At 39.4% G+C, this 24,580-nt stretch overlaps 2 protein-coding genes across 7 annotated transcripts in view; one reads left to right on the forward strand and one right to left on the reverse strand.

Moving 5' to 3' along the window:
* Positions 1-36: 36 nt before the first annotated feature.
* Positions 37-20,305, reverse strand: ehmt2 (euchromatic histone-lysine N-methyltransferase 2). 6 transcript variants are annotated; one of them, XM_044170642.1, is made up of 28 exons: positions 20,215-20,305; positions 18,727-18,796; positions 18,411-18,572; positions 16,541-16,809; positions 16,190-16,268; positions 15,964-16,043; positions 15,737-15,859; positions 15,496-15,564; positions 14,231-14,351; positions 13,223-13,306; positions 12,476-12,612; positions 11,680-11,823; positions 10,961-11,283; positions 10,630-10,863; positions 10,035-10,117; positions 9,639-9,745; positions 8,783-8,905; positions 8,582-8,683; positions 8,003-8,107; positions 4,899-5,053; positions 4,229-4,396; positions 3,957-4,101; positions 3,757-3,834; positions 3,236-3,351; positions 2,751-2,837; positions 2,579-2,657; positions 1,106-1,281; positions 37-807 (listed from the first exon to the last, which is right to left on the reverse strand). In XM_044170642.1, the coding sequence occupies exons 1-28, from the start codon at positions 20,281-20,283 to the stop codon at positions 627-629; spliced, it is 3,669 nt and encodes a 1,222-aa protein (XP_044026577.1). In that variant the 5' UTR covers positions 20,284-20,305; the 3' UTR covers positions 37-626. The 6 variants fall into 6 exon arrangements, with proteins under 6 accessions (XP_044026577.1, XP_044026575.1, XP_044026576.1 ...); XM_044170640.1 differs by having other exon boundaries at positions 4,899-5,071; XM_044170641.1 differs by having other exon boundaries at positions 13,223-13,309.
* LOC122863849 (zinc finger and BTB domain-containing protein 12-like) overlaps positions 20,297-24,580 on the forward strand; it is a 5,740-nt gene continuing 1,456 nt past the window's right edge. The window contains exons 1-5 of the mRNA XM_044170645.1: positions 20,297-20,629; positions 21,940-22,148; positions 22,248-22,442; positions 22,879-23,091; positions 24,298-24,580. The exon at positions 24,298-24,580 is cut by the window's right edge and continues 1,456 nt beyond it. Coding sequence (XP_044026580.1) covers positions 21,945-22,148; positions 22,248-22,442; positions 22,879-23,091; positions 24,298-24,580 — 895 coding nt within the window. The 5' untranslated portion in view covers positions 20,297-20,629; positions 21,940-21,944. The remainder of the gene's footprint in view (positions 20,630-21,939; positions 22,149-22,247; positions 22,443-22,878; positions 23,092-24,297) is intronic.

The following is a 24,580-nucleotide window of genomic DNA, read 5'->3' on the forward strand; positions in this document are numbered from 1 at the left end:
AGCACAGATTTTAAAAAAAACAAAAAAACAACACACTTAAGCCAAGAGCCCAAAGAGCAACTCATGAGCTAATTTATTAAACTAAATGTGATCAAGAAAACAATACGTATAAAAATAAAGCTAACACAATCATCCAAAAACAACACCATCATCCCTCAGGTCCTTATTGAGTCCAGTATGGGCTAATGGTTGACCCCATTACTGTACTGTGTAAAAATGCATTGCGTTTGTTGGCACAACAGAAAATACATATGTATGACAGTTACATTACGGCAGACTCCTAATGCACAAACTTCATGTGTCTAGGCAAAGACAGTGATATACAGTAAACATACTGTATGTAAAGACTCACAAGACCTCCTGTTTTCTTCAAACATACCCACAGTTTAAAAATATGTTAAGGCCCATGTCCTCTACCATAGGGGAAATGATCAACTTTAAAGGTGGTAAGTTGCTGAAAAAAAAAAAAAAAAAAAAAAAAAAAAGGACATCTCAAGTAGAAAAAACAGCACCATGCATCAAACACAGAATTTTAAACTTAATAAAAACCTCAAGGTGTATCTGCATTGTCAATGTGCGCATGTAAAACGGATGAGGTTAATCCAAAGGCCCCATGGGTAAGTGTTTTAAGAGTTTCCCATCATGGTCACCCCACAGTCAGCTCCCGATTCTGGGCAAGCCTCCAGTCGAGCCAGTCTGCTCTGCTCCAAGGCGATGGCCTCGGCCGAGTGCTTGCATTTCTCTGATCCACATTGACAGGTGAAATACTTGCTCTTAATGTCCCAAAAGCGGTCTCCATAGTCGAACCTAATGAAACAGACAAGAACAGTGAAGTTAAAAACTATTTGTATAGTTCTTATTCAAAGTTATGGCCGGACGGGACTTCAGGCAGATATGTTGTTAAATATAAAACTAGGACTAAAGAAAAAAAAAAAAAAAAAAAAAAACCCTCTTCAACGCAAAATATTATGCTAGATATGAGGATCGAGGAACTTAAAATGGAAATATAGATGTAAGAAAGAGGGTGAATGTGGAACTGAGGAAGAAGTAAAAGAAAGGTAGATGGGAGTATGGAAAGGAGGAAAAGAAAGCCTCAGCTTCTCACCCCAGCTCTTGTCCGCTGAGGATGTCTCTGGAGCTGAAGAAGGCGATGCGTGGGAATCTCAGGTCCTGGTGCAGCATAAACACACGCACTGGGATGAGGTTTGGGTCACACAGGTGGTTGATGAAGCGGCTGATGTTGCCGTAGTAACGGGCATCGATACAATACACCTCTCCATCCTTTACAGAAAACACGAGAAAAAACGTGTTAGAAACTTATCGCTATTCAGACAAATTGTGCTTAATAAGCAGATCCTGATATCTGACATGTAGCATTTAACAAAACAGATTTATTGTGCTACATTAGCATTATCATTAGTATGCACTGGGATTTATTTTGACAAGCGGTTTTCATTGTGAGTTTTATTGTCTACCCTTTCATATGTAAAATAAATTCAGATATTTTACAATTTTACGTTTGGCTTGTTCTGCATTTTCTTGTTTCATTGATACTGTGTAATTGTTTTTAGCCATGCTAGTGACGTGGCTCTATGGATGGCAATGTCGATTGTTTGGTCGGTCCACCACTTTGGTCGAGACTGAAATGTCTCAAACTATTGGATGGATTGCCATGAAATTTAGTACAGACATTCATGCCCCTCTCAGGATAATTATAACAATTTTGGCTATCCCTAAACTTTTCCTCTAGTGCCATCATCAGGTCAAAATGTTAAATTTGTTTATGAACAAAATACTTACATTCCCATCAGCCTCAGCTGTACTTTGTGCTGAGTGCTAATTAGCAAATGTTCGCATGTTAAGACACTAAACTGAGATGATGAACATGGTAAACATTATCTGCTTAGCATCAGCATGTTAGCAGTGCCATTGTGAGCATGTTAGCTTATTTATGTTAGCATTTAGCTCAAACTAGTATCGCTACATCTCCATCAAAACACAGTGACAGACAACCATTACGAATACAACTGTCATTGTTGTATGTTTTTTTGCAGTTCAGTATTTCAAAACAAAAAATAGTGTCAGATGCTGCAGATGTCTAATAAAATTTGACTCCATGGCACAAAATGTAAAACTGATTGTAAAGGTCAGCAATTATTTTGTTTTTTGTTTGTGTCTCAAAATTCAGGAGGTGATGATTTATAAAATGTTAAAAATATAAGTGCAGTACCTTTAGAAATGTCAACAAAGGCGAGAGAAACTTGCAGAAGACATTAAAGAAGTATTTAATGTCAGCAGATTGAGTGTTAACGCTGCACTTTTCATAGAAAATATTTCCTGAATGTCTGCTGTAAGCTTAAACATTGGGAGGTGGTTGTCTAGCTCAGCAGTTGTAATTGTATTGTGTGTACTGACAGCATGGATTAAGGTCTGGCTATTTATTTACTTTAAAAGTTATTTATTAACGGTTATACAGGAAATATGCTACAGGCTCTCTCTCCCATGTTTTCTGTCACAGTCATCTATTTTTTGCAGTTTCTCTATAGCAGAAACTGAAAAACAAAAACACGAGGTTCACCTTGTTGTCCAGGTCAAACAGGTAGGAGTCGTCTTCTCTAACATCTGCCTCGGCGTCAGAGATCAGCTCCCCGACATATCTGTGTGGACAGAGGAGAGAAGTTTAATTTCTAACCTCTGACTTGTCATATAAAAGCGACTTGTTGTGTGCCTGGTGGACGGGCCTCTCTTACTCGCAGATGAAGCTTCCCTGGGGAATATCCTGCAGAGCTCGAACTCCCCAGCCCATCTTCTCTGTCCTGTAGAGCTGAAGACGAACTCTGAGGGAAAAAGGAGGATATTATGAGGGTTCAGACTGTAGTGGCCAAGAACGCTGAACAATTATAAAAGTAAGCAGTGCAGATACTTGTCATGCAAGAGGCAATAAATAGATGTTTAGCTGAAAAATTGGGCTTTGGCAAATTGTTTGCAACACATGGCTGCCTCTCTCTGCAGTGTGTTAATAATCTGTGATTTACTCATCGTCAGTTTGATTTATCATTTATCAGTGTTTTTCCAATGTTGCCTTCAGCAAGATTCCTTCCAGCCAGTCACTTCACATGGTAATTTAATTGATAGAAGGTTTGATCTATGAAATCTGTTGCTGTAATAATTTGTTAAAAAAGCTGTATGTGGTTGAGAAATATTATGTTAGATGAGTTATACTTATGGTTCTTACTTGATGCCTGCTTGTACCACCCTGTTCTTGCATGTTCGGTAACAGGAACACGCCATGTTGCATTCAAATATAAGTGGAGGTTCAATTTTGTTGAACTCCTGGAGCAGCCGCTGGTCCTGGAAATATTAGTTATACAACAAGTTGAGATTAGTTTCACTCCTTTAGTTTCTCCTGTAACTAATGAATCCTGGTCATTGACCTCTTGGATGTCAATGACTTTCAAACCAAACCTCATTAAAGTGACTAATAATTGCAGATTATACAGATCTTTATTGATCACACAGAAATTCTCTTTTGCCAGTCAAGGTCAATTTCTGTTGAATGATTACTGTTGACTACTAAATATGCCACTCTGGAGCACTCTGAGGAAAAAGCAGTAAAATAATAATAAAAAAATAAATTAAAAAATCAAAGCCTGTATTAAAATTATGCCAAAAACGTTCCTTCCTTCAATGAAATCCTACCAATTTTCTGAGCAAATTACTTTTATGATGTGGCTATAAAGAAACATTTCTATTTACCTTGTCATACCAGCAGCGGATACTGAGCTGTCCACAGAGGCAGTTACTAGATGAGCAGTCATCAGTGCAGCTACAGTGCTGAAGTAAAGATGATCAAAAAGGCATGAGATGCATTTTTCATTGAAGATATATAATGGTGTGTGTTTGTGTAACAGGCAGAGAATAATGAAGTTAAAATGAAAGCCTGATTAACATTTTACCTGTAAGTGTGTAATATTGCGGTCTATGTTCATTGCTGAAGTTTCGCAGTTTTCTGAAACATATTTGTAGTCTGAAGGACAGCCCTCGTCATCCACTGCATTCACACAGGGAATTGGTACGTTCTCATAGCCCTGCGCAACATCACTGAAACAGCAAGCAAGGAGTTAAATCAGGAAGTTCAACATCAGAGGAAAGAGGAAAAAAATATCTGGTTAAGAAGAACAAGCTTATCATTTGAAGACAAAGCTCCATTAAAATAACAAACACCTACCTGCAGATGATTCTTTCAGTCCGAAGCATGCGATTGGTTATTCCTCTTCTCAGCTTCCTGTTGATCTGGAGTGCCACCCACACCGGTGTGTCGGCCCGTGCAAGGGTGAGAGGCGTGTCGCCTTCCCTGTTCATAATGTCAATGTCTGCACCTCTGGACAGCAACAACCTGCAGAAGAAAGAGAAAAATCCACATCATCCCCACACAATTGTACCCTTCATTCACTGTTGTATATGGCAGGGCTTTTCAAATTCTGACACTGTGGGCTGCCCCTCAGACAAAAATCGAGACATGGATTCAGTGACTTACACAGTTGGCTACGACTTGAGCTTTGTTTTTTAGCCTGTATTTCTTACATTTTGGCAAATTGCCGCCATTAAAAGTGTGCCGAATTAGCTATTAGCAGTTCCTGTTTGCAATGTACCCATGAAACTACAGAAAACCATCACTGGATTATTTTAATATAGAAGAGAATTTAAAAACATGATGATTCTCAGGCAAGTTCTGAAGTTATAAGGAGTGTCTGTTTAGTGTCTGTGTTGGTTGAAAAGTTATTACACCAGTGGGTAAGCGGTGGTAAGTGGTTGCTGTGGCTTCAAGTTAAAGCAAAGGATACGTGTGACTCATACATTAAATGAGGCTACAGATTGTGATTGTGACATTGACTCACGTAACACATTCCAAGTAGCCCTCTCTGGCGGCAATGTGGAGCGGCGTGTCTCCGTGCATGTTAACTGAGGCGAGGGAACAGCCAGAGTTCAACACCAGCTCTGCTATGTCCACATTCCCTGCATATGCCGCCCAGTGGAGACACACGTTCAGCTCCTGAAGGGAAAGAGAGGACTGTTTAAAGTAATAACCTGAAATATTTTCATGCAACTACATCCATTCTGCAATTTTTGTCTTTGTCACTGATAAAGCTCAATTCCTCAAGTGTTTTCACCCTTTCGCTGTTCCCCTTTCAATTTTATCTTTAAACGATATCCTCAATGTTACTGAACACACTTAATAATTTGGTTCTAAATTTTATTCTATTGATTTGTTTTTAATTTATTTACTTATTTTTCTTGTTTTCATTTTAGAAGTTTCTGCTATTTGGATTATTTCCTGTATGTTTTATACAGATGCAATGTCTGTTGAAGTTTGAATGTTGGTGTTGATAATAAAAATTCCATTTAAAAATTTTAAAAAGCTTCCACCCGCCATAAGCGACGCATGTAACAGAATTTTAAGCTAGGCGGTTGGATGTTTCTTGCCGAAATGCACCTTGGTGGTCGTAGTTACCATCTACCTCTAAGTCTTTATATACACATAGGCTTGTACCATCAACTTTTTAAATCAAAGAACCAGATATTTTCTAATGGAGTTCTTAATCTTTGTACTGATGATTTAACCGAGAGTTTCATGTCCATCCAAGCTGTAGAAATGCTCCAACTGAGTCACGTAACATTTCTCTATGTGAAAAATGTATGGGACTTCCAGAATCAAGAAGAAATAGCTTTTACTCATTCACAGTATACACTCCCTGACAAAAGTCTTGTCGCCTATCCAAGTTGTAGGAACAACAAATAATAACTTGACTTCTAGTTGATCGTTTGGAATCAGAAGTGGCTTATATGAAAGGCAAAGGCCTCTAGATTATGCTTATTTTACCAAAATAAAATCTTATCATGCCTTGATTTTTAATTATTTTATTAGGAAAGAAAGGTCAGACTTTGCTTAGACAAAAGTCTTGTCATTTAAAAGAAATAATGTACAGTACAGAACATAAAGTCATGGTGCAGTGGAAAAATAATTAATATTGTGTATGACTCCCATGAGCTTGGAGGACTGCATCCATACGTCTCGGCAATGACTCAAATAACTTATTAATAAAGTCATTTGGAATGGCAAAGAAAGCATTCTTGCTGGACTCCCAGAGTTCATCAAGATTCTTTGGTTTCATCTTCAATGCCTCCTCCTTCATCTTACCCCAGACATGCTCAATAATGTTCATGTCTGGTGACTGGGCTGGCCAATCCTGGAGCACCTTGACCTTGTTTGCTTTCAGTAACTTTGATGTGGAGGCTGAAGTATGAGAAGGAGCACCATCCTGCTGAAGAATTTGCCCTCTCCTGTGGTTTGGAATGTAATGGGCAGCAAGAATGTCTTGATACCTCAGACTATTGATGTTGCCATCCACTCTGCAGATCTCTCGCACACCCCATACTGAATGTAACCCCAAACCATGATTTTTCCTCCACCGAACTTGACTGTTTTCTGTGTGAATCTTGAGTCAATGCGGGTTCCGATAGGTCTTCTGCAGTATTTGCGATGATTGGGATGCAGTTCAATAGATGATTCATTGGAAAAATCAACCTTCTGCCACTTTTCCACAGTCCATCCTTCCTGCATGCTGTGGGCCTTGGCAAATGCAACACGATTTTTTAGTTGTCTTCTGTTTAATGCTGGTTTCTGAGCACTAATTCGGCCATTGAGACCACTGTGTGACAGAATTCGACAAACTGTTCTTGTAGATACGGGGGTTTCTGGTGACCAGTTGTACTGTAGCTCTGCTGCAGTTGAAAAAGGGCTGGCCCTGGACTGTCGAACCAACAAACGGTCCTCTTGAACAGTAGTCTTACGGGGCCTGCCTGACCTGGGCCTGTCATGAACTTCACCAGTTTCTTCAAATCTTTTTCTTATCCTCTCCACTTGACGTTTAGATACATTAAAGATGTCTGCCACCTCAGCAGGAGACTTGGTCTTCAGGCTCTTGATGATCAGCACTTTGGTCTGTGGTTGAATCTTTGGCATGCTGTCAGAGGTCAGGATGCATTTCAAATGAAGGTTAGGTGTGCTGGGGTTCTTCTTCTACACACCTGGGAATGTGTTAATTACAGTATTTGTCACAGGTGATGCTCTAATCTGTGATTGGTTGAATCCTTTAAAGATGTGACAAGACTTTTGTCTAAGCAAAGTCTGACCTCTCTGTCCTAATTAAATAATTAAAAATCAAGGCATGATAAGATTTTATTTTGGTAAAATAAGCATAATCTAGAGGCCTTTGCCTTTCATATAAGCCACTTCTGTTTTCAAACGATCAACTAGAAGTCAAGTTATTATTTGTTGTTCCTACAACTTGGATAGGCGACAAGACTTTTGTCAGGGAGTGTATATAGTTTTAACATTTTCACTTGACATACAGAAAGAGGTGCATTTTATGTTTCCAACAGCAGCAGTAATAGCAAACTTGTCTGAGAAAATTTGACCTGAAACAATTACTTCATTAAATCGATCGACAGAAAAGTGATGTGAATTGTTTTCTGGTTTTCTTAGGTCTTCTATGATAGTATACTGAATATGTTTGGATTTTGAGAGGTTGATCAGACAAAACAAAACATTTTCAAGATGTCATCATGGGCACTTGGGAACTTGTGATGCTATTTGCTGACATTCTACAGACCAAACGACTAATCAAGAAAATAACTAGTAGATTACACGATAATGAAAATAATTGCTAGTGGTGTGTTGTGGTGTTTTTGCACTGGACTTCCAACTTAAACAAAATATTTCTCTTTTTTTCTTAATCTAGTATTTGAAGATCACCCTTACACCCTTCACACAGACGCACTCAGTGCCCAGTGCTCCAGTCCAGCTTTGCTAAATAAATATAGCAGGAATAGTCAGAGGAGCTGCTAGAAATGTAGCAAAAAGACACATTTTTCATGTAACACATTCTACAAACATCAGTGTTTGCTTGTAGAAACCATACACTGTATGGTAGAAACTCACTTTATCACTAATGGTGACATCAGCTCCTCTGTTCAGCAGCGCTTTTATCACCTCTACATGTTTGTGTTCTGCTGCCCAGATGATAGGCGTCCAGCCGCCGCTGTCCTGAAACGAACCAGCAGGAAGAATCAGAATTAGGCCACACTGGCCTTTTACCAGTCAGTGTGATCCACTTCCAGTGAGGCAGATACGATGCCCTTTTCTTAAATTATCACATATCTATTGCATAAATATCAGTGGTTGAATGGCACAGTGGTTGATTATGAGACCTTAATCTGAAGTATTTTTTTTTTTATTTTGATCAGTTTCCACACCAGTATGCAGTATCATTCTGGGTCTCAGTGAACAGATTTTTGATGTAAATAGGGATTTTGCCTCATAATTGGTTGAATTATGTTAAAGAGGTTACTATGCATTCACAAAACAAATTCTGGAGTGAATTTCTGACTCTCAAAATGGCTGCGAGGTTGGCATCTCGTTTAACCTTAAAAACAAAACCCTATCAGTTAAACTCTTGTCAGGGCAATGCAAAGGTTATGCGATGGCCCTAAAATACTGACATTTTGGCTCTTCCTTTACCTGTGCGTTTACATCAACCTGCCCCGTTTCCAGAAGCATGTTAACAATTTCCAGGTTTCCCAGCTTGGCTGCGTGGTGGAGGCCAGTATATCCATCCTCCTCCTGAAGAACAAGGACGTAAACAAAGACTGAAATCCATATCAACCAAACCCCTGAAAGTTCACATTTATGTTTTTATTTTAGGCACTAATAGACACTCACGACGTGATAGACACAACCACCGTTCTGGACCAGGAAGTGAGCCACCTCAATGTGATTGTTGATGATCGCTTCCAACAGAGGGGTCCTCCGGTCTTTGTCCTGGGCATCCACATGAGCACCGGCCTGTCAGTATACAATCAAATATAATCCTCAAAAGGCACAAGACCGAATAATGAGCTCTGTGTTAAATAATGTCAGCACTAACCCTCAATGAAAGGATTAGTCGCTTTTAAGATATAAGTTGATACAGTGAGTTCTTAGCAAACAGTTGCTTACTTACACATCCAGCAGTTATGGAGCGACATTATCATTAGTTTGGGAGTTGTGTTACTGTCCACCTGGTGAATGTAAGTCCAATATTCACTCGATTTTAGCTGTTTTTGGTCTCTACTCATAACAAAAATATCTGGTTCTTTAGCTGCTAAATGCTCCACTATGTTCACCAGCTAGTTGCCAACATTGCCTTTCTGCTGTTTGGTGCTGAGCAGGTGGTGTACTGTGGGGTTTTTTGTTTAGTTTTTTCCTCTGAAAACAGCTGCCTGCTGCAGCCAAAAACAACGCTATGAAAGCAGCAAAAGTGAATAAACAGTAAAGTTGTGGGCCAGACAGCTAAACAATGAGCTGAAACTCGCTATAAAGCTCTGTAAAAGGTGAGGGGAGCTGCAGATTAAGGTGGTAATTATGTGTAGGTTCGTCTCAACGAGCAACCCCTTTCACATTGTCTCGTTGTTTTCACGTTGTCATTTGATACATAGTTTTTATAATAACAATCAATTATAGCCTCTTTACACTATTTGTATTAATCACAGAAAAGAAACCAACAAGACAGATGCTAATAATGGACCCAATTTCTCACCTGTATGAGCATGTAGCAGACCTCCAGCAGACCTCTCTGAGCTGCAGCATGTAGAGCAGAGCGCCTGTTCTGAGAGTCAGGCTGGTATGTTGGATCTATGCCCTCCACTGTGACACACACACACACACACACACAGTATTAATACACAAATCTGTACAAATGTACCATGATCTCATCTTGGTATTAGCAGCCAAGAGGAACTGCACAAATGGTCAACATTTCATATAAAAAAATATAAACTGAAACTTTTAACGTGTGATCAAACCCAGATAGTACTTAAAAATAAGATTAAATAAAATAAGATCTATCATGAAGCTTTTGTTTATATTTATACAGACAACACTTGGTCATAAATGAAAAGTGCAAGTCCACTGCGAAGGCATTTTTGCCACTCACTCAGCATGAGCAGAACTCTCTGCACCTCTCCTTGTTTGGCAGCAGGGTAAAGCTGACGGGGGTGAAACCTCAGTTTCTTCTTCCTGGCAAATCAAAAACAACAAATAATTGGTCTAAATTTGTCTGATGTCTTCTTGTACACAGAAAGCTATATAATTTCCCTTGGAAGAGCTAAAGCAAACAGGAAATATTTTGTCTTGCTTTGCAGAATTTCACTGCAACATGCAAAATACTGTGGCTGCAGATGAATTGTGTGTTTGCAACAAATTGTTCTAACAACAGATTTCTACAGATAGTGGAGATGCCCATATTGGGATTTTATGAACAGATACTGATTATATTTGTAAACCGTCCACCATGCACTCTAGTGCAACACAAAAATTACTATATACACTTATATACAGTATACTGCATATACTGTAAGGAAACAAAAGAGACTCATTTTTAAACTAAAGATTACATAAGAACTAAGAACTTCCAAAAGAACATGATTTAGAAAATACTTTTACATCTCTCAATTATTGTATCTAGTCCACTATTCAATCCATTAACCTACTGTGACTGAAATTAGTAACATCTAAATCCAAACTTCAACCTCTCAGTGTCCTGTGTGAGAATGGCCTTCTGCAGCGCCGCCCTGCTGGGTCCAGGTGGAAGTGCACTGGGGGTGATGGGTTTCCCATTCGGCATACAGAGAGAGGGCCCTACGCTGTCCACTCCCTCCTCTGCTGGGGGAACGGTGGCCACAGTTGCTGCAGAGGCTACAGGCTGTGGAGGCTGCTGCTGCTCCATTGCCAGTGTTACCAAGCCATGACTATGCATACGTGCACTGGAAGAGGCAGTGAAGGAAAGTGCAGGTCAGAAGAAATTACATTTTATATAGGTCAATGAAGCCAATACTTCTCTCATACGTCATCCAATCGTACCTGACGGGTCTTTCAGGCATCTTCCCGCCCTTCATCCCTCCTGTTGAGGCTGTGAGGGAGGGTGCCGTGGGAGCAGATGGCGGCAGAGACGGGGTGGTGGTGGAGGAGGCCGACATGGTGACGACGGTGGTCGCGGAGGCTGTGGCCGAGCTCAAGGAGGGTATAGTGACCTCCTGAGCCTCGGAAGCATCTTCACCGCAATGGGGACAGAAAAGCATACCGCCGCCGTTTGATCTGCTGCGCCCACCGCCCAGCACCGTCACACAACCCCGGTGGAAACGGTGAGCGATGCGCTGGTCTGGGCAGCACTCAAGAAACGTGCCCTAAAAGAGGAGAAAAAAGTAGGATATAGAGGAGTAGAAAGAGGCGAAGAAGGTAAGATATCGAAGAGGAGAAAGAAGAAAGTAGGATATTGAGTTGGAGAGAGAGGAAGAGAAAGTAAGATATCGAGGAGGATAAGAAAGTATGATGTCAAGGAGGAGAAAGGTTGAGAAGGTAGGATATGAAAGAGGAGGAAAACGAGGAAAAGGTAATATATCGAGAAGGAGAAGAAAGTAAGATAGAGGAGGAGCATTAATATTAATTTTAAGCCACATTTAAGTTATAGCTTGTAAAGCCCTGCAGCATCAACATTGGGAAACAGTTCTGGAACAATGTCCATTACATTAAATATACTGTATGTATTTTTAATGATGGCAGTAGGTGATTTAAACCCTCACCGCTATGCAGAAGTAGCCACACCCAGGACAACAGTGGTGTTTGACCATGTGTGAGCGATGGACGTCACAGAGCACCATGAGGGACACCCGACTGGACGGCCGCATGGTCTCCCCTTTTATAGTTCGATTGGTACAAGCCCTCAGCTGACAAACAGATTACACAGTTAGAGATGTGGCTTAAAGGAAAGTTATCTGTGAGCTTTATGAACTATCAGACTAGCACACACAGTCCTGCTATCCGAATCTACACAGAAAACAGAAACATATCTGGTGCTAAGTAGTGAAGTAATATGACTGTGCTTTAAATATCCAGTGTGTAACATTTAGGAGGCGCTGAAATGGAATATAATATTATATATTTATAATTCTAAGTATGTTTTAATTAGTGTATAATCACCTGAAAATACGAATTGTTGCAGAACGGACAAACCAAACACTGGCTCTAGATAGGGCTGTTTACCTTTTATATTTCTCCTACATGCTTGGAAGGGGAGGGTGATGCAAGCAGTATTCAAATGGTTGCAAACTGCAATTTCACTGCTAAACACCACTAAATCCTACTCACTGGACCTTTAAGTAAAGCCTGATCTTGAATCCTACTTTTGATCAGCAATTCTATTAACCCGACAGATAATATCTTATTCCACAATTCGGCAATACAAAGCTAAATCTTCATAATTTTGAATACCTGTGAATAACCATTAATATTGCACATGATGGTACTAATTTCAAATGGCCACATGTACCTGCAGAGTCAACACAAACACAGTAGAAAACAGCCAAGGCAGAGACAAACCTCTCCATTGATGCTCTCAGTGGCCATACACTGTCTGCTGACACGGTGGCTGGTGCTGTCGACTCGAGGAGCCTCCATCCTGCAGCTGCACAGAGGGAGCTCCTCCAGCCGCTCTGTGTCTCCTGCATCGCTTCCTTCTATAGAGGGGAGAGAGAGATTTGAATGTTTATGGTGTTAACCTGCAACTTGTTTTGATAATCAATCATTTAAGTAATTTTTCATGCAAAAATGCCAAACATTTGCTGGTTTTGCTGAGAGGATTTGCTGCTTTTCTGTTTAAAATGATAACAAATCAAATACCTTTTAGTTTTGGACTGTTAGTTGGATAAAACAAACAATTCGAAGATGTCAACTTGTGACAGGCATTTTTCACCTTTCTCTGACATTTTACAGATCAAACAATTATCGATTAGTTTAGAAAACAATTGTCAGAGTAATCAGTTTTGAAATAATCCTTAGTTGCATCGCAGCCCTAATTTTTATCAAATCTAAGTGTACAGAAAATTTTCCAGCTGTGAATCACACTAAATCAATTGCCCAGCAAGGTCCTAGCCGCAGTCACTACTGTTTGAAGTTAAAAAAAAAAAAAAAGAATAAATAAAAAATTTCAACTTTTCATTATCCCAAAACATCTTTCTTGGGAAAACAATGTTTTTGTTTCATACTACTATGATTATGGAATAAATCTTAATGGAAGGAATTTCAACCAATTCAGATTACAGTGACATGTATCTATCATAAACCCACCATGATGAGGAGAAAGTGTCAGACTGTCAGCAGCAGCGATGTCCAGAGCACCCAAGGGAACCTCAGTGTACTCAGTCGGCCTTCCTGCTGAGGACAAACGACACACTATAAGCACTAGCCAAGAGCGATACATGCTAGAACTAATAAGAAGCTATTCGCTCTTCTTTACCTTTTAATGTTTTACAAACACTGAAATCCAATTCAGGCTTTTTGTCAGTGATCAACAGAAATGTTAAAATAAAAGAGAAAAATCTCTACCCAAAAAGAAATATTCGTATACAACCCTCAAATCAATATTTGGTAGCAGTACCTTTGGCAGCAATTACAGCCTTGAGTATTTGTGGACAGGTCTGTATCAGCTTTGCACATCTGGACACTGCATTCTGTTCCCGTTCTTCTTTGCAAATCTGTTTTGCGTAGACACCCAGTTTTGGACGACAGCCTGCTCTTGGCAGATTTACAGCCGTACCATATTCTTTCCATTTTTTGATGATTGTCCTAACTGTACTCCGAGAGATATTCAGCGCCTTGGAAATTTTCTTGTATCCTTCCCCTGATTGGTACTTTTCAATAATCGTGTACCGAATTTGTTTGGGGTGTTTCTTTGTCTTCATGGTGTCGTTTTTTTTGGCAGGAAATTGGAAAAGCAGTGGTCAGAGTTTCCAGAGGGGAAACTCCAGGAGGATTTATGCTGAAGTCACTTGTCACACCTTGATTACACCTTGACACAGGTGATCTTCATTCAGCTTATTATGTGACTTGCTACCATTTGACCTCAACTGGCTGCACCAGTGATGATTTAGGTAGGTCATAGTATGTAATGTATTTTACATTGTACTTAATTTAGATTCATTTGTAGAGATTTGTTTTCACCTTGACATTAAAGAGACTTTTCTGTTAAAATAAATAAAAATAAAAATTCTAACTACATCTCACATGATTCAATTTTGTTAATGGTTGTGGGAGACCAGCATGGTTTTAGAAAACCCACTAGGTACTGTCATTCACCTTCGACTGTCTCCACCACATCAGCTGTGTTTCTGTCTTTGTCCTGGTCTGACTGTGGCCATGAAGACTCCTCACTCTCATTTCTACTCTGGATGGCTCTCGGTGTCTCAGACTCTGAACTCTGTAAGAGAGAAATTCTGTCTTAATATATAAATGTGATATCTGTGAAGGGTAGAAAAAAAGGGTTAAAATTCTGCGCGGTTTATTTTTTTGGCTGAATTAAATTTCTATTAAAACAACTTCAAGAGTGATTGTCTTTATAACTCTAAACAAAGAGGGGAATTGCACTTGTGAGGGTATTAAAGATATCTTGTGGAGGGTTTTCCCCCCCCCACTAGTAGTACTACGGAGCATTGTTTTTATGATTGGGTCCCCAAGTTGTCTGTATTGTGAACGTGTAAACACACTATGTGATACACATTCCTGCCACTGAACACTGAATGTAAACAACTTTGTTTACAAGAGAACTCCACAGGGCACCTTTAAACATGAATTAGTAACTTGCAATCTTCACAGTATGCATTGTGTTGCATCTACCTCGGTATTCTAGCGGGATATCACTATCTATGGTGTCAGCACCATCTTTACCCCCAAGTATGTAAATGTGACCCAAATACAACTTTGCTTGCTTTGAGCTAAAAATGGCTGTTTAAATGACTGTAGGGAACTGAGGCACCAAACCATTAAATGACCATTACTTTAAATATTTTTGCCTTTTGTGTCCTTATACAGTATATCTGCTGGCTAGCAGCCATGAAAAGCCAGACTACAGCTCACAAGATGAGTTTTTGTTACGAACACTTAGTTTTGAAATAGACTGTGCCTGAGCAGATACATAATGGACAAATTGAAAAACTGCTGCAGAATGATGGTGACTTGTCACCTCTTAACACTCCCATACCGCACAGCTAACTATTTTTGCTGTTCTAGATGTAAAATGAAGCATGATTCACATGGCTATTGTTTTTGTCTGATATTTATTCAGAAACTGTTTTTTGGTGGGAGATAACAGTCGAGCAAGTGGTGCACTCGACCCAATCAGGTGTAGGAAGAGTTTGAGTTGTCTAATTGAAAAAAAAAAAAAAAAAAAAACTGTTAATCATCTTTTATACAACCAGTATTTTCAAGCAAGTACAGGATGATTCGACAGTTGTAGTGACATCTACAGGTATAAACAGTGTGTGAAGTGTTATAAGACAGTAAGAGATTAAGGTAGCTGTAAGTACATAAAGTAATTATCAAGCTAGTAAGATAGAATCACTCACATGATCTGACATGTTCACTGACCCCTCTATGTCTTTAGTGTGCTGCCTTGCTTCTGCTCCATCTTCAAACTATACAAGAAACAAAAGGAATACAAGTTTAGAAAATTATTACTATTCAGTTTTTTTTTTAAATAAAAAATTCTGCAGCACATACACATGATATATCACTGTGCTCAATAATATGTGCATTTGTTGACAATGAGTGATCACTTTTAATGGACAATAAATCTGAGCCTCACACCTTTTCTGAATCTCGTGTGGATGGACTGGAAATCTGAATTTTCTGGGCTACTTCCTCCTCTGACTTCCCCACACTGCTGTTGCTCTTCTCTGGCTCCGCCTTTTTATGGAATAATGTTTCTTCCTGAGTTTTGAAAGAAATCAGAGAAGACGTTGGCAATTGACAATTTTAACAACTGAAACCTTATGTAAAGTGTAAATTATATACCTGAAAATACATAATCTTACCACAGTATGAGCGTCTGGAACCTTCTCAGACTTCTCAGGTGTGCTGTCAGATAAATTACCCAGTTTTCTTCTTTTTGCAACTATTGGAAACATGGAAATGCAACATAAACCACAACAGAGTGAGTTTTAACTTAAACAAGGCACTCTAACTCATTTTTATTCATAGCAATTTGATTATTTTACACAGGCAAACATTATTTAGTGTGGATTTTCTCCAGCCACTAACCAGTTTCAGGGTCAGAGGAAAGGCAGGCAGAGGATCCTGAATGTGTCACAGATGCAACAGGTGTCTCCACGTGGCTCATCTGTGAAACAAAAATAGTGAGTGACTCAAATGGTCATGAAAAGGCTGCAACAAAGAAATGAACCACTGCTAAACTGTGTATGTTTTGTCAGTGGCTGGAAGACTTCTTCACATTTTAACATTTCACAACACACTTTCAATGGTGTTACTCGGTTCAACAATCACTGGGACAATGCAGTGTCAGATACCAAACACCGGTACAAAATCAAAACAGAAGTACACATTTTATTCATGCCAAATGCTAACTACTTGCTGGAGGTGATATAGGCTCACCTGCCCTGGTGGAGGCCTATTCATGGTCTTACGGGCCCGGTGGATCTTGGGTGGGCCAGGGGAGACAGATGGAGATGAAGAAGCTGTGGCAGAGGAGGAAGAGGAAGAGGAGGAGGAGCAGGAGGATGGTGAATGTGCCGGGACAGATTTACTGCTACCAGGCCCAGAAACACTCATCTTTGCACGGCCAGGGGACAACGATGAAGATGTAGAAGGAGAAGAGGACAACGAAGAGGAGGACATTGATGGAAGGGACTTTGCAGCGTGTCCTGTAAGAGGGAGGTATAAGCAATTACTGTGAATTGCTTGGAAAATCCTTTAAAAGCTTAATAATAATAATTAGTATCACATTCATTTTCACATAAGTAAAACCTTTGAGAGGGATCAAGGAACATAAATCTCTGCAGAAAAATAATATCAACATGTTTATCTTCCTCAGCAAAGCAAAGTCTGTAGGGAAATTTCAAAATTATTATGCCACTGACATGAAACCAGATGCTACCAGCTGTCTAAGTTATGATATCAAATTAATTTAATTGCAACATATTACAGTTTGAAACTTGAACATCCAGCACCTTTTGTATGAGTAACCACCAATGCTCAATTGCACAACTGTCAAGCAGTGGGCCTGTGAGATGCAATCAGAATTTTTTTTATCCACTGAAAACTTGCACTATCAATATATTTTGCTTTATTTATATTCTTATATCCACAGAATTTTTATATGTTGTATGTTTCTTAGAGCCCGACCGATTTATCGTTCAGCAGATATTATCAGGCGATATTGGCCTATCGCAGATATATCGGTATCGGCGTATATGTTATCCAATCTGTGCCGATATAAAACTGTTTTCTTTTCAACACCGAGATTCAACTGGACACGGATCTATAACGTTGAGTCTGTAAGCTGGTTTTGTTTAACGTCCTCCAAGTGGCTTCATACCCCACCGGGAGCGTTTCAGAAGCAGAGCGGTTTGCCTGCCCAACGTTGATGACTTGTTGATTTGGTCCATTTTCCTTGACTTTTGTGCTTCTACAATTGGTAAGTAGGCTACGTAGTTAAATGGTTTCTATTTTTGCCTGTTTTAGTTGTGTTTTTTGTTGATATAGAACCAGGAGTCTGCACAGGGTGTTTTATTTAGAAAATTGACTGGATTCTCTATGCCGTTTCTGTGTCTGACTTCTTGCCCAGTTCACCTGCTTTGTGCAGCTTAATGCGGCTTCAGACAAAAATAGACTTGCCGCCTATTCACCGCCGAGAGCCGCTTCTGAAACAGCTGCGGCGCGTCTGGTGGGATCACAAACATTGTCTAGAATGGTAGCAATCAGCTCCGGCGGCCACATCGCAGCCGTAAAGGTACTTGTCCACAGAGGCGTTTTTGGATGCAAGGGGTCGTGCCGCTTCCCAGCATTCCCAGTAACGATAGATGATTGACAGGTACTCTCCGCTGACAGGTGGAATGCGTGCAAATGACGGATCCTATGGACAAGTACCATAACGCAACGCAGCCGTGCCTGGTGTTATCCCAGGTTAAGAATATTAGGCAGAAAAAAAGACCTGTGTTAATATATTTGTGTCACTACAAAAGAAAAAGAAGCATTCTTGAATAAAGTGATTTGTTTAAGAAAGCAGCCATCTGAGTACCTTTGCATAGGCATTTCGGTGGATGTTTCCCCCCTAAAATTGGTATCGGTCTCAAAAATCCCATATTGGTCGGGTTCTAATGTTTATATTATGTTAATATCCTACTTAATATATTATTTCCTGCTGAATTTTTGCTTCAGGATCAAATCATACAGATCAAATTAGGTAATTCAAGAGCCACCACATCAGCAACATCGATGAAAGCTGACTGGATCCAAGTCTTACCTGCAGCAGGTTTGCTTGGGGAGTAGGCAGGTGACCATTTATCTCCCTCCTCTCTAGCTTTGGAAGCGTCCTTCCCAGGCTGCAGAGATGACAACACTGATGGCATACCACCCATGGGCTCTGTCTTCTTGGCAACAGCACCTGTGATGGAGGCTGCATTATCTGGAAAAGTTCAGAGTTCACCATGAGTTTTTACAAATAGTACTGACAAAAATCCCACAATAATTCTGTTCATTTGTGCACCTAAAATGCACAGATTTCAAACATTAGTATATCTCCCTAATGCATAATCTGCATAAATGAGCCATAGACATACACTCCTTTACTTGACTTGGTCCAGCTAATGCCTCTGCTGGTGTTTCTGAGTCATTTCCTTCAGGAGGCTCCTGGCAGAGAAACAACAAATAGCAAGAAATATCATGTCAGAAAATATGAATCTGTACCTTTAAAAAACAATTGATATTTACGATTACAGATTACTAGATCTATTTATTCACTCCACGTTGATTCATTTATAGCACTCAAACTTCAGAACTGTTATTGAATCAAAAGAAATGCAGAGGTATACCTGGATATGTTCACAGACCACAAATATACACTACATGTACATGTTACACCATCCTGCTTTCATAGGTATATTGCAACATATATCTATGAAAGCCTGCACTTTAGAGGTGAACCATGTTGTGCAAAATTGTATATTCCCTAAACTTGTGCTACTTGTGCTTCTTTGTGGGTCCACTGATTCTACAACAGAGCTGCCTGATCATACATTAGCATACTAGTAATTAACAAGTACTTTAAGTATATTAAACTCTATTGTAGACTGGCAAAACAATAACCTAGAACATACTGCTAGTGAAAACACATTTCCCAGGAAACAATCAAATTAATTCTAACTTGGTGGTTCAGGTTTTAGTTTTGGGTGTCATTACAGGTGAATGTCACTGAACAAAACATGATTTGTCATTTGTTTTTCTGGTGTAAATCAGCTTGACTGACAACATACTCAAGATGTAATTAATTGTGTAGGGTTTCATGAGATCAAATGCGGTAACTCATCTAAATTATATCACCAGACACACGCACCAAATAATTGTGTGTCAATAAAAGTCAGTTAAACGAGAATCCTAATAGTACCGTATGTTAATGTTAATGTGTTTATAGCTACTGATATTCTATGTTTAGTGACCAATTTCCGCCTTTTCCATTCCAAAATAAACGTTTCAACCAATGGCTGATCGCCTCTGTTGTTACGTCAGGTACCGCCATCAATCAATCAGCCCATTCATGCCTTTTACACAGACCAAATTAAAACCCTTCAGCCAACAATAGTTCGTAAAATAAAAAGGAATGGAGATTGCACACATTAACTGCTTAAAATCCTGCATTTTCGCTGGGATTACCTCATTACTACCACAGTTCACAAAAAGCACAGTTTGTCTCAAGATTTGCTTTGAAAACCGGTCTAAACTGAGCGAATTATACAAAAACCTCATAACTCGATAAAAGCAACGCAAGGCGATGACTATATAGTGAGGTAAACAGTCAAGGAATCGAGAAAATAAGCAAACCACTAACAACATTTTAGCAATTTAGCTAGTTACAGGCTAATGTGGCTAGCAATGTAGCACAGCTTGCAACAAAGGCCTCTTATAATCGACAAATAAAGACATTTTGCATTGTGGCACACTGCAGCTTTACTGCCATTGTTTTCCTATGTAGGCTATGTGTTTACGAGTGGTTAAACAGACGAAAATTTCGTTAACATGCAATTTTGTGTTGCAGTGGATTTGCTAGCTACCTTTGTCGTTGTCTCAGATGCCGACATGTTTCCCAATGGGCACCAACGTATATAAACGTGCTGCGTCATCGCCCGAACCCCGCCCCCCGTGTCTGTTGATTTGAAAACCGCTGATCAGAAGTCAGTGTGCGTACTCTGATTTTACGGCTAACAGCGAGGATAAGCCTCCCACGAAAACCGATTCAAAGTCAGTTTAGTGTCCAAAGACCAGTGGTTTGTATTTGTTGTCACGAGATGCTCTACCTCCAAAAAGAGGCCAAAAAGTAAACAGAAATCGAGGTAGTAGCTAGAAGCAGGGATGTGGAAATACTACCGGCTAACTAACGGCACCTTAGTCAACGGTTGTACTGTTGAAACGAGGCCAGGTTTGTTTTTTTAGAAAGCCCAGAAGACATCCATCAAAAGGGAAGGGAAGGTGAGTGACGGAAAAGTTTGACGGTAACTGGGGAGCTTTTGTTTATTTCTGTGGTTGGTCAGCAAGCTAACTAGAAGCTAACGTTAGCTAACGTTCAGACAAGTGGGTAACGTTAGGCCAGAAGGAAAGGAGGAAAACAATGGTGTTATGATCGATTTCAACCTACCTTACGGCAAGCACACCAATAGACTAAATAGTGTCATTTTATTATAGACTCTGCTACTCTTAAAAGACATGTAGCTAGTTAATGACAGTTTTTCTTTGTAGCTTCTTTCACGCCCACATATGTTAGCTAACTTTTCAACATCCCTCAAGTCAAAGCTGACCATTTATCAATAACATATCGATATAGCGATGTGAGACTAGATACCATCTACTATTGCATTACATTAGTATAACATGTAATAAGCAATAGATTAATGATACAGCAAAAATGATGTATTTTCTTGGTCTTAAAGCCGCATTACAAGTGATACAATCCTCTGAACGTAGGTTGTTTTACTGTTCAACCTGAATTAAATGACCAATAACTGGCTCTTTTTGTTTGGCCATCATATCAGCATTACTGGTTTTTCTCACAGGCCATATCACTTACACATAGGAGCGTCGCAAATTTCCACATTTGTGGACAATAAAGATTATTATTATTATTATTATTATTATTATTATTTACATGTTAGCTCAATATATATGTATATGTGTGAAACTAAACTAACTAAAAATAACCCAGATTGCACATAGGAAGAAAAACTAGCTTTATGATCATGCTATGTGCCCAGAGCATTTGACTAGACTTCAGCTATCCAAACATAAACCCTGTCTATGCTCGACAGGAGCATAATACTATACTTATCAACCTGTAAATCCACTTTTGCACTTTACACTTATTTTAGTTTTATACTTTATATCCACTTTTGTACTTAATTTATCTTAGCTGTATTATAGTGTATTATATTTTGATTTGCACATCTCTTATTCTTACTAGAAATAATTGTCTTGTTGCAGACTTATTTTATTATTATTTCTATTCTATTAGTACTTCTATTCCTGTGTGGATTGATGTGATAGTGAGCAGCTGTAATGAAAGAGTTTCAACTAGGTGATCAATAAAGTATTTCTGATTCTGAAACCGTCATAGATCTGTGTGCGTTTCAGGTCAGGTGGTCGTGATGTATCGGATATTGAACACACTGTTTGAGCGACTTTTATTTGCGTCATCATTTTGCATTTTCTGTCTGCTTTTTGATCTTCTAATTTAAAGACCACCTCATTGAGTTATTTGTAATGAATACTTCTGCATTTCTCCTTAGACAAGATGGAGATGCTGTGTTTCCGGTTACCGGGCCACGGGGACACAACTCTGAAGCACATGAATACACTGAGGTCCCGCCAGCAGTTCTGTGATATCACCATTGTGGCCAGCAACAACCAGACATTCAGGGGACATAAGGTGGTGCTGGCTGCCTGCTCGCCCTTCTTACGGGACCAGTTCCTCCTTAACCCATCCCCCAAGCTTCAGGTAGGAAGATTTCACACTGTTAGCGTGTCTCTCTTCAACGCGCTTCTGCTGAGTAAAAACATTGTTTCTTTATGTTGTTTGTTTTACATTTATATCCAGGTGTCGATGCTGTACAGCTCCACAGTGGTGTGTGATCTGCTTCAGTCTTGTTACACTGGCGTCCTGCAGTTTAACCCAGAGGAGATTGTCAACTACTTGACCGCTGCCAGCTACCTACAGATGGAGCATATTGTGGAGCGCTGCCGAGGAGCCCTGAAGAAGTACGTGCAGCTAAAGAACCCCAGTCCACCAAAGGTCAGTAATCCAAAGCAATAATTTTAAATGATTATCGTATTCTTACTAGTGGATACATATGTTGTGCAGTGATGGAAAAAAATTCCCTGCTTGATTCTCTGGATTTTTGCACATTTTTCAGAATTAATTTGGTTGTAAGTCTGAAAGTTTGTCTCTTTCATTTTCCCTGTAGCATGTAAATTAATCAAAGCCGTCAATGTAAAAAATGCGACAAGCTTCAGTGTTTTTATTTCAATTTTATCCTAACCTTAGGTAAGTGCGTATCTTTTTTTGTATGTTGCGATAGGAGTAATTTTCCAATGGACATCTTGTACCTCGTTTTTCTACATTTTGTACATACAGTAACACATTCTCTGCACTTTCATAGCTTGCAGTGATGCCGTTTTCATGGGTTTTTAGCATTCCCATAATCAGTTTTTCCTATTTCTTCCTTTAGATGACTTCAGAGGAGAACCAGTCTCGACCGGTGATTGTCAGCGGAAGCATTCATTCTGTTGAAACTGCATCTCATCCCACTGGCCGACCCTCCCCTGTGCACCCCCACAGTCCTGTAGTACGCTCAGTGGAGGAGAACAACGGCGATATGTCTGTTCAGGGCAGCTGTCAACACCACGATGACAGTCCCATGGTGGATGAGCCATATATCAAGGTTTGTGTGTGACAGAAAAACCTGAGAGCAGGGTATCTTTTTAATCTACATTGAATTTACAAATCTACAGTCTTCATGTCATAATAATAATAATAATAATAATAATAATGATGATGATGATGATGATGATGATTGATAATAATAACAACATTACTTACATAGCACTTTTCTAAACAAAGTTACAAAGTGTAAACCGTAAAAATGCTTACAGAATTCTGTTAAAAGTAGAATTTAAAAGTATAACACAGAATAAAACACTAAAACAATTAGGAGCATACAAAATAAAACCACAACAGAATAAAAACATAATTAAAATAAGAGGAGGCGTTCCGATAAAAATGAGTTTTAAGAAGTGATTTAAAAGATGCTACAAAGTTGCAGTACACTGATGAATTTAATTGATATAATTTGGATAAAATATTGTGTCACAAGGGGCAAGTATTTTATACACAAAAGATAGAGTTTTGGTGTCCCTTTAACCAGCTTTTGGTTGGTCACTGGTGTTAATTGCCACACTGGTGATCTGTCTGTCCTATTGAGAGTTAAAGCAACAAAGCTTAGCAGTTTAAGGACAGTTTCTAATCCTGAATAATGCCTGGCCACACACAAGGGAGAGTGAGCTCTCTCCTCCTTCCTTTTGTCCCTGCGGGACTTTCATATGGAGTCATAAATGGTCCCGATAAATTGTCAGTTAAGTGTGATGTGTGATAAAGGGTAGGTGTTATAGAGGACAGGGTAAAAGGCTGAAAAGGTGAAGAAGATAACAGAGAACACAGGGACAGAGACAAGAGAGGTTTTCAGGTATAATAAAAAAAATCCTCAATCCTCTGTGTCTGTCTTTGAAAACACAGTTCACATTAGAGCACCAGTACAAGCATAATATCTGCCAGATATTTTAATTATCTATAATTAATTATAATTATCTGTCAAAAGAAAATTAATCACCAACAATTTTAGTACGCACTGAATGTGATTTATCAAGCAAATAATGCTGATTTTAGCTTCTCAAATGAGATGATTTGCTGCTTTTCTCTGTTTTATATCACCTAATTTAATATCTTATAGGTTTTGGACAAAGCACCCAATTTTGGGGAAAGTCTGGGGAATTTTCATGGGCACTTTTCACTGTTTTTAGATATTTTATAGTCTAAACAAATCTTTAGTTACAGCACTACATACTTCACTCAGTCTTCATTCCTTTTACAGGTTAATGCATCAGACGAGGAGGAAGAGGTCAGACATGAGGATTATGATGTGTTCAGAGTGTATGTCTCTGAAGAAGAGCAGATGAACAGAGACAGGGAGGAGGAGAGAGGAGCTCCCTCTGATGGACCTCAAGATGTGTGTTACCCAGAGACAGAAGGTGTCGTGATTGAAGGAGAAGGCAGTGAATATGACTTGAATCCAACAGAAGAAGATCTCGGTACTGGGGAACTTTCAGTTCTCCGCGCTTTCAGGCGCAAGCTGTCTGACCCTAAAATTGGCCAGG

The sequence above is a fragment of the Siniperca chuatsi genome, linkage group LG17 (genome assembly GCF_020085105.1).
Source record: "Siniperca chuatsi isolate FFG_IHB_CAS linkage group LG17, ASM2008510v1, whole genome shotgun sequence".
In the NCBI taxonomy this organism is placed as follows: Eukaryota; Metazoa; Chordata; class Actinopteri; order Centrarchiformes; family Sinipercidae; genus Siniperca; species Siniperca chuatsi.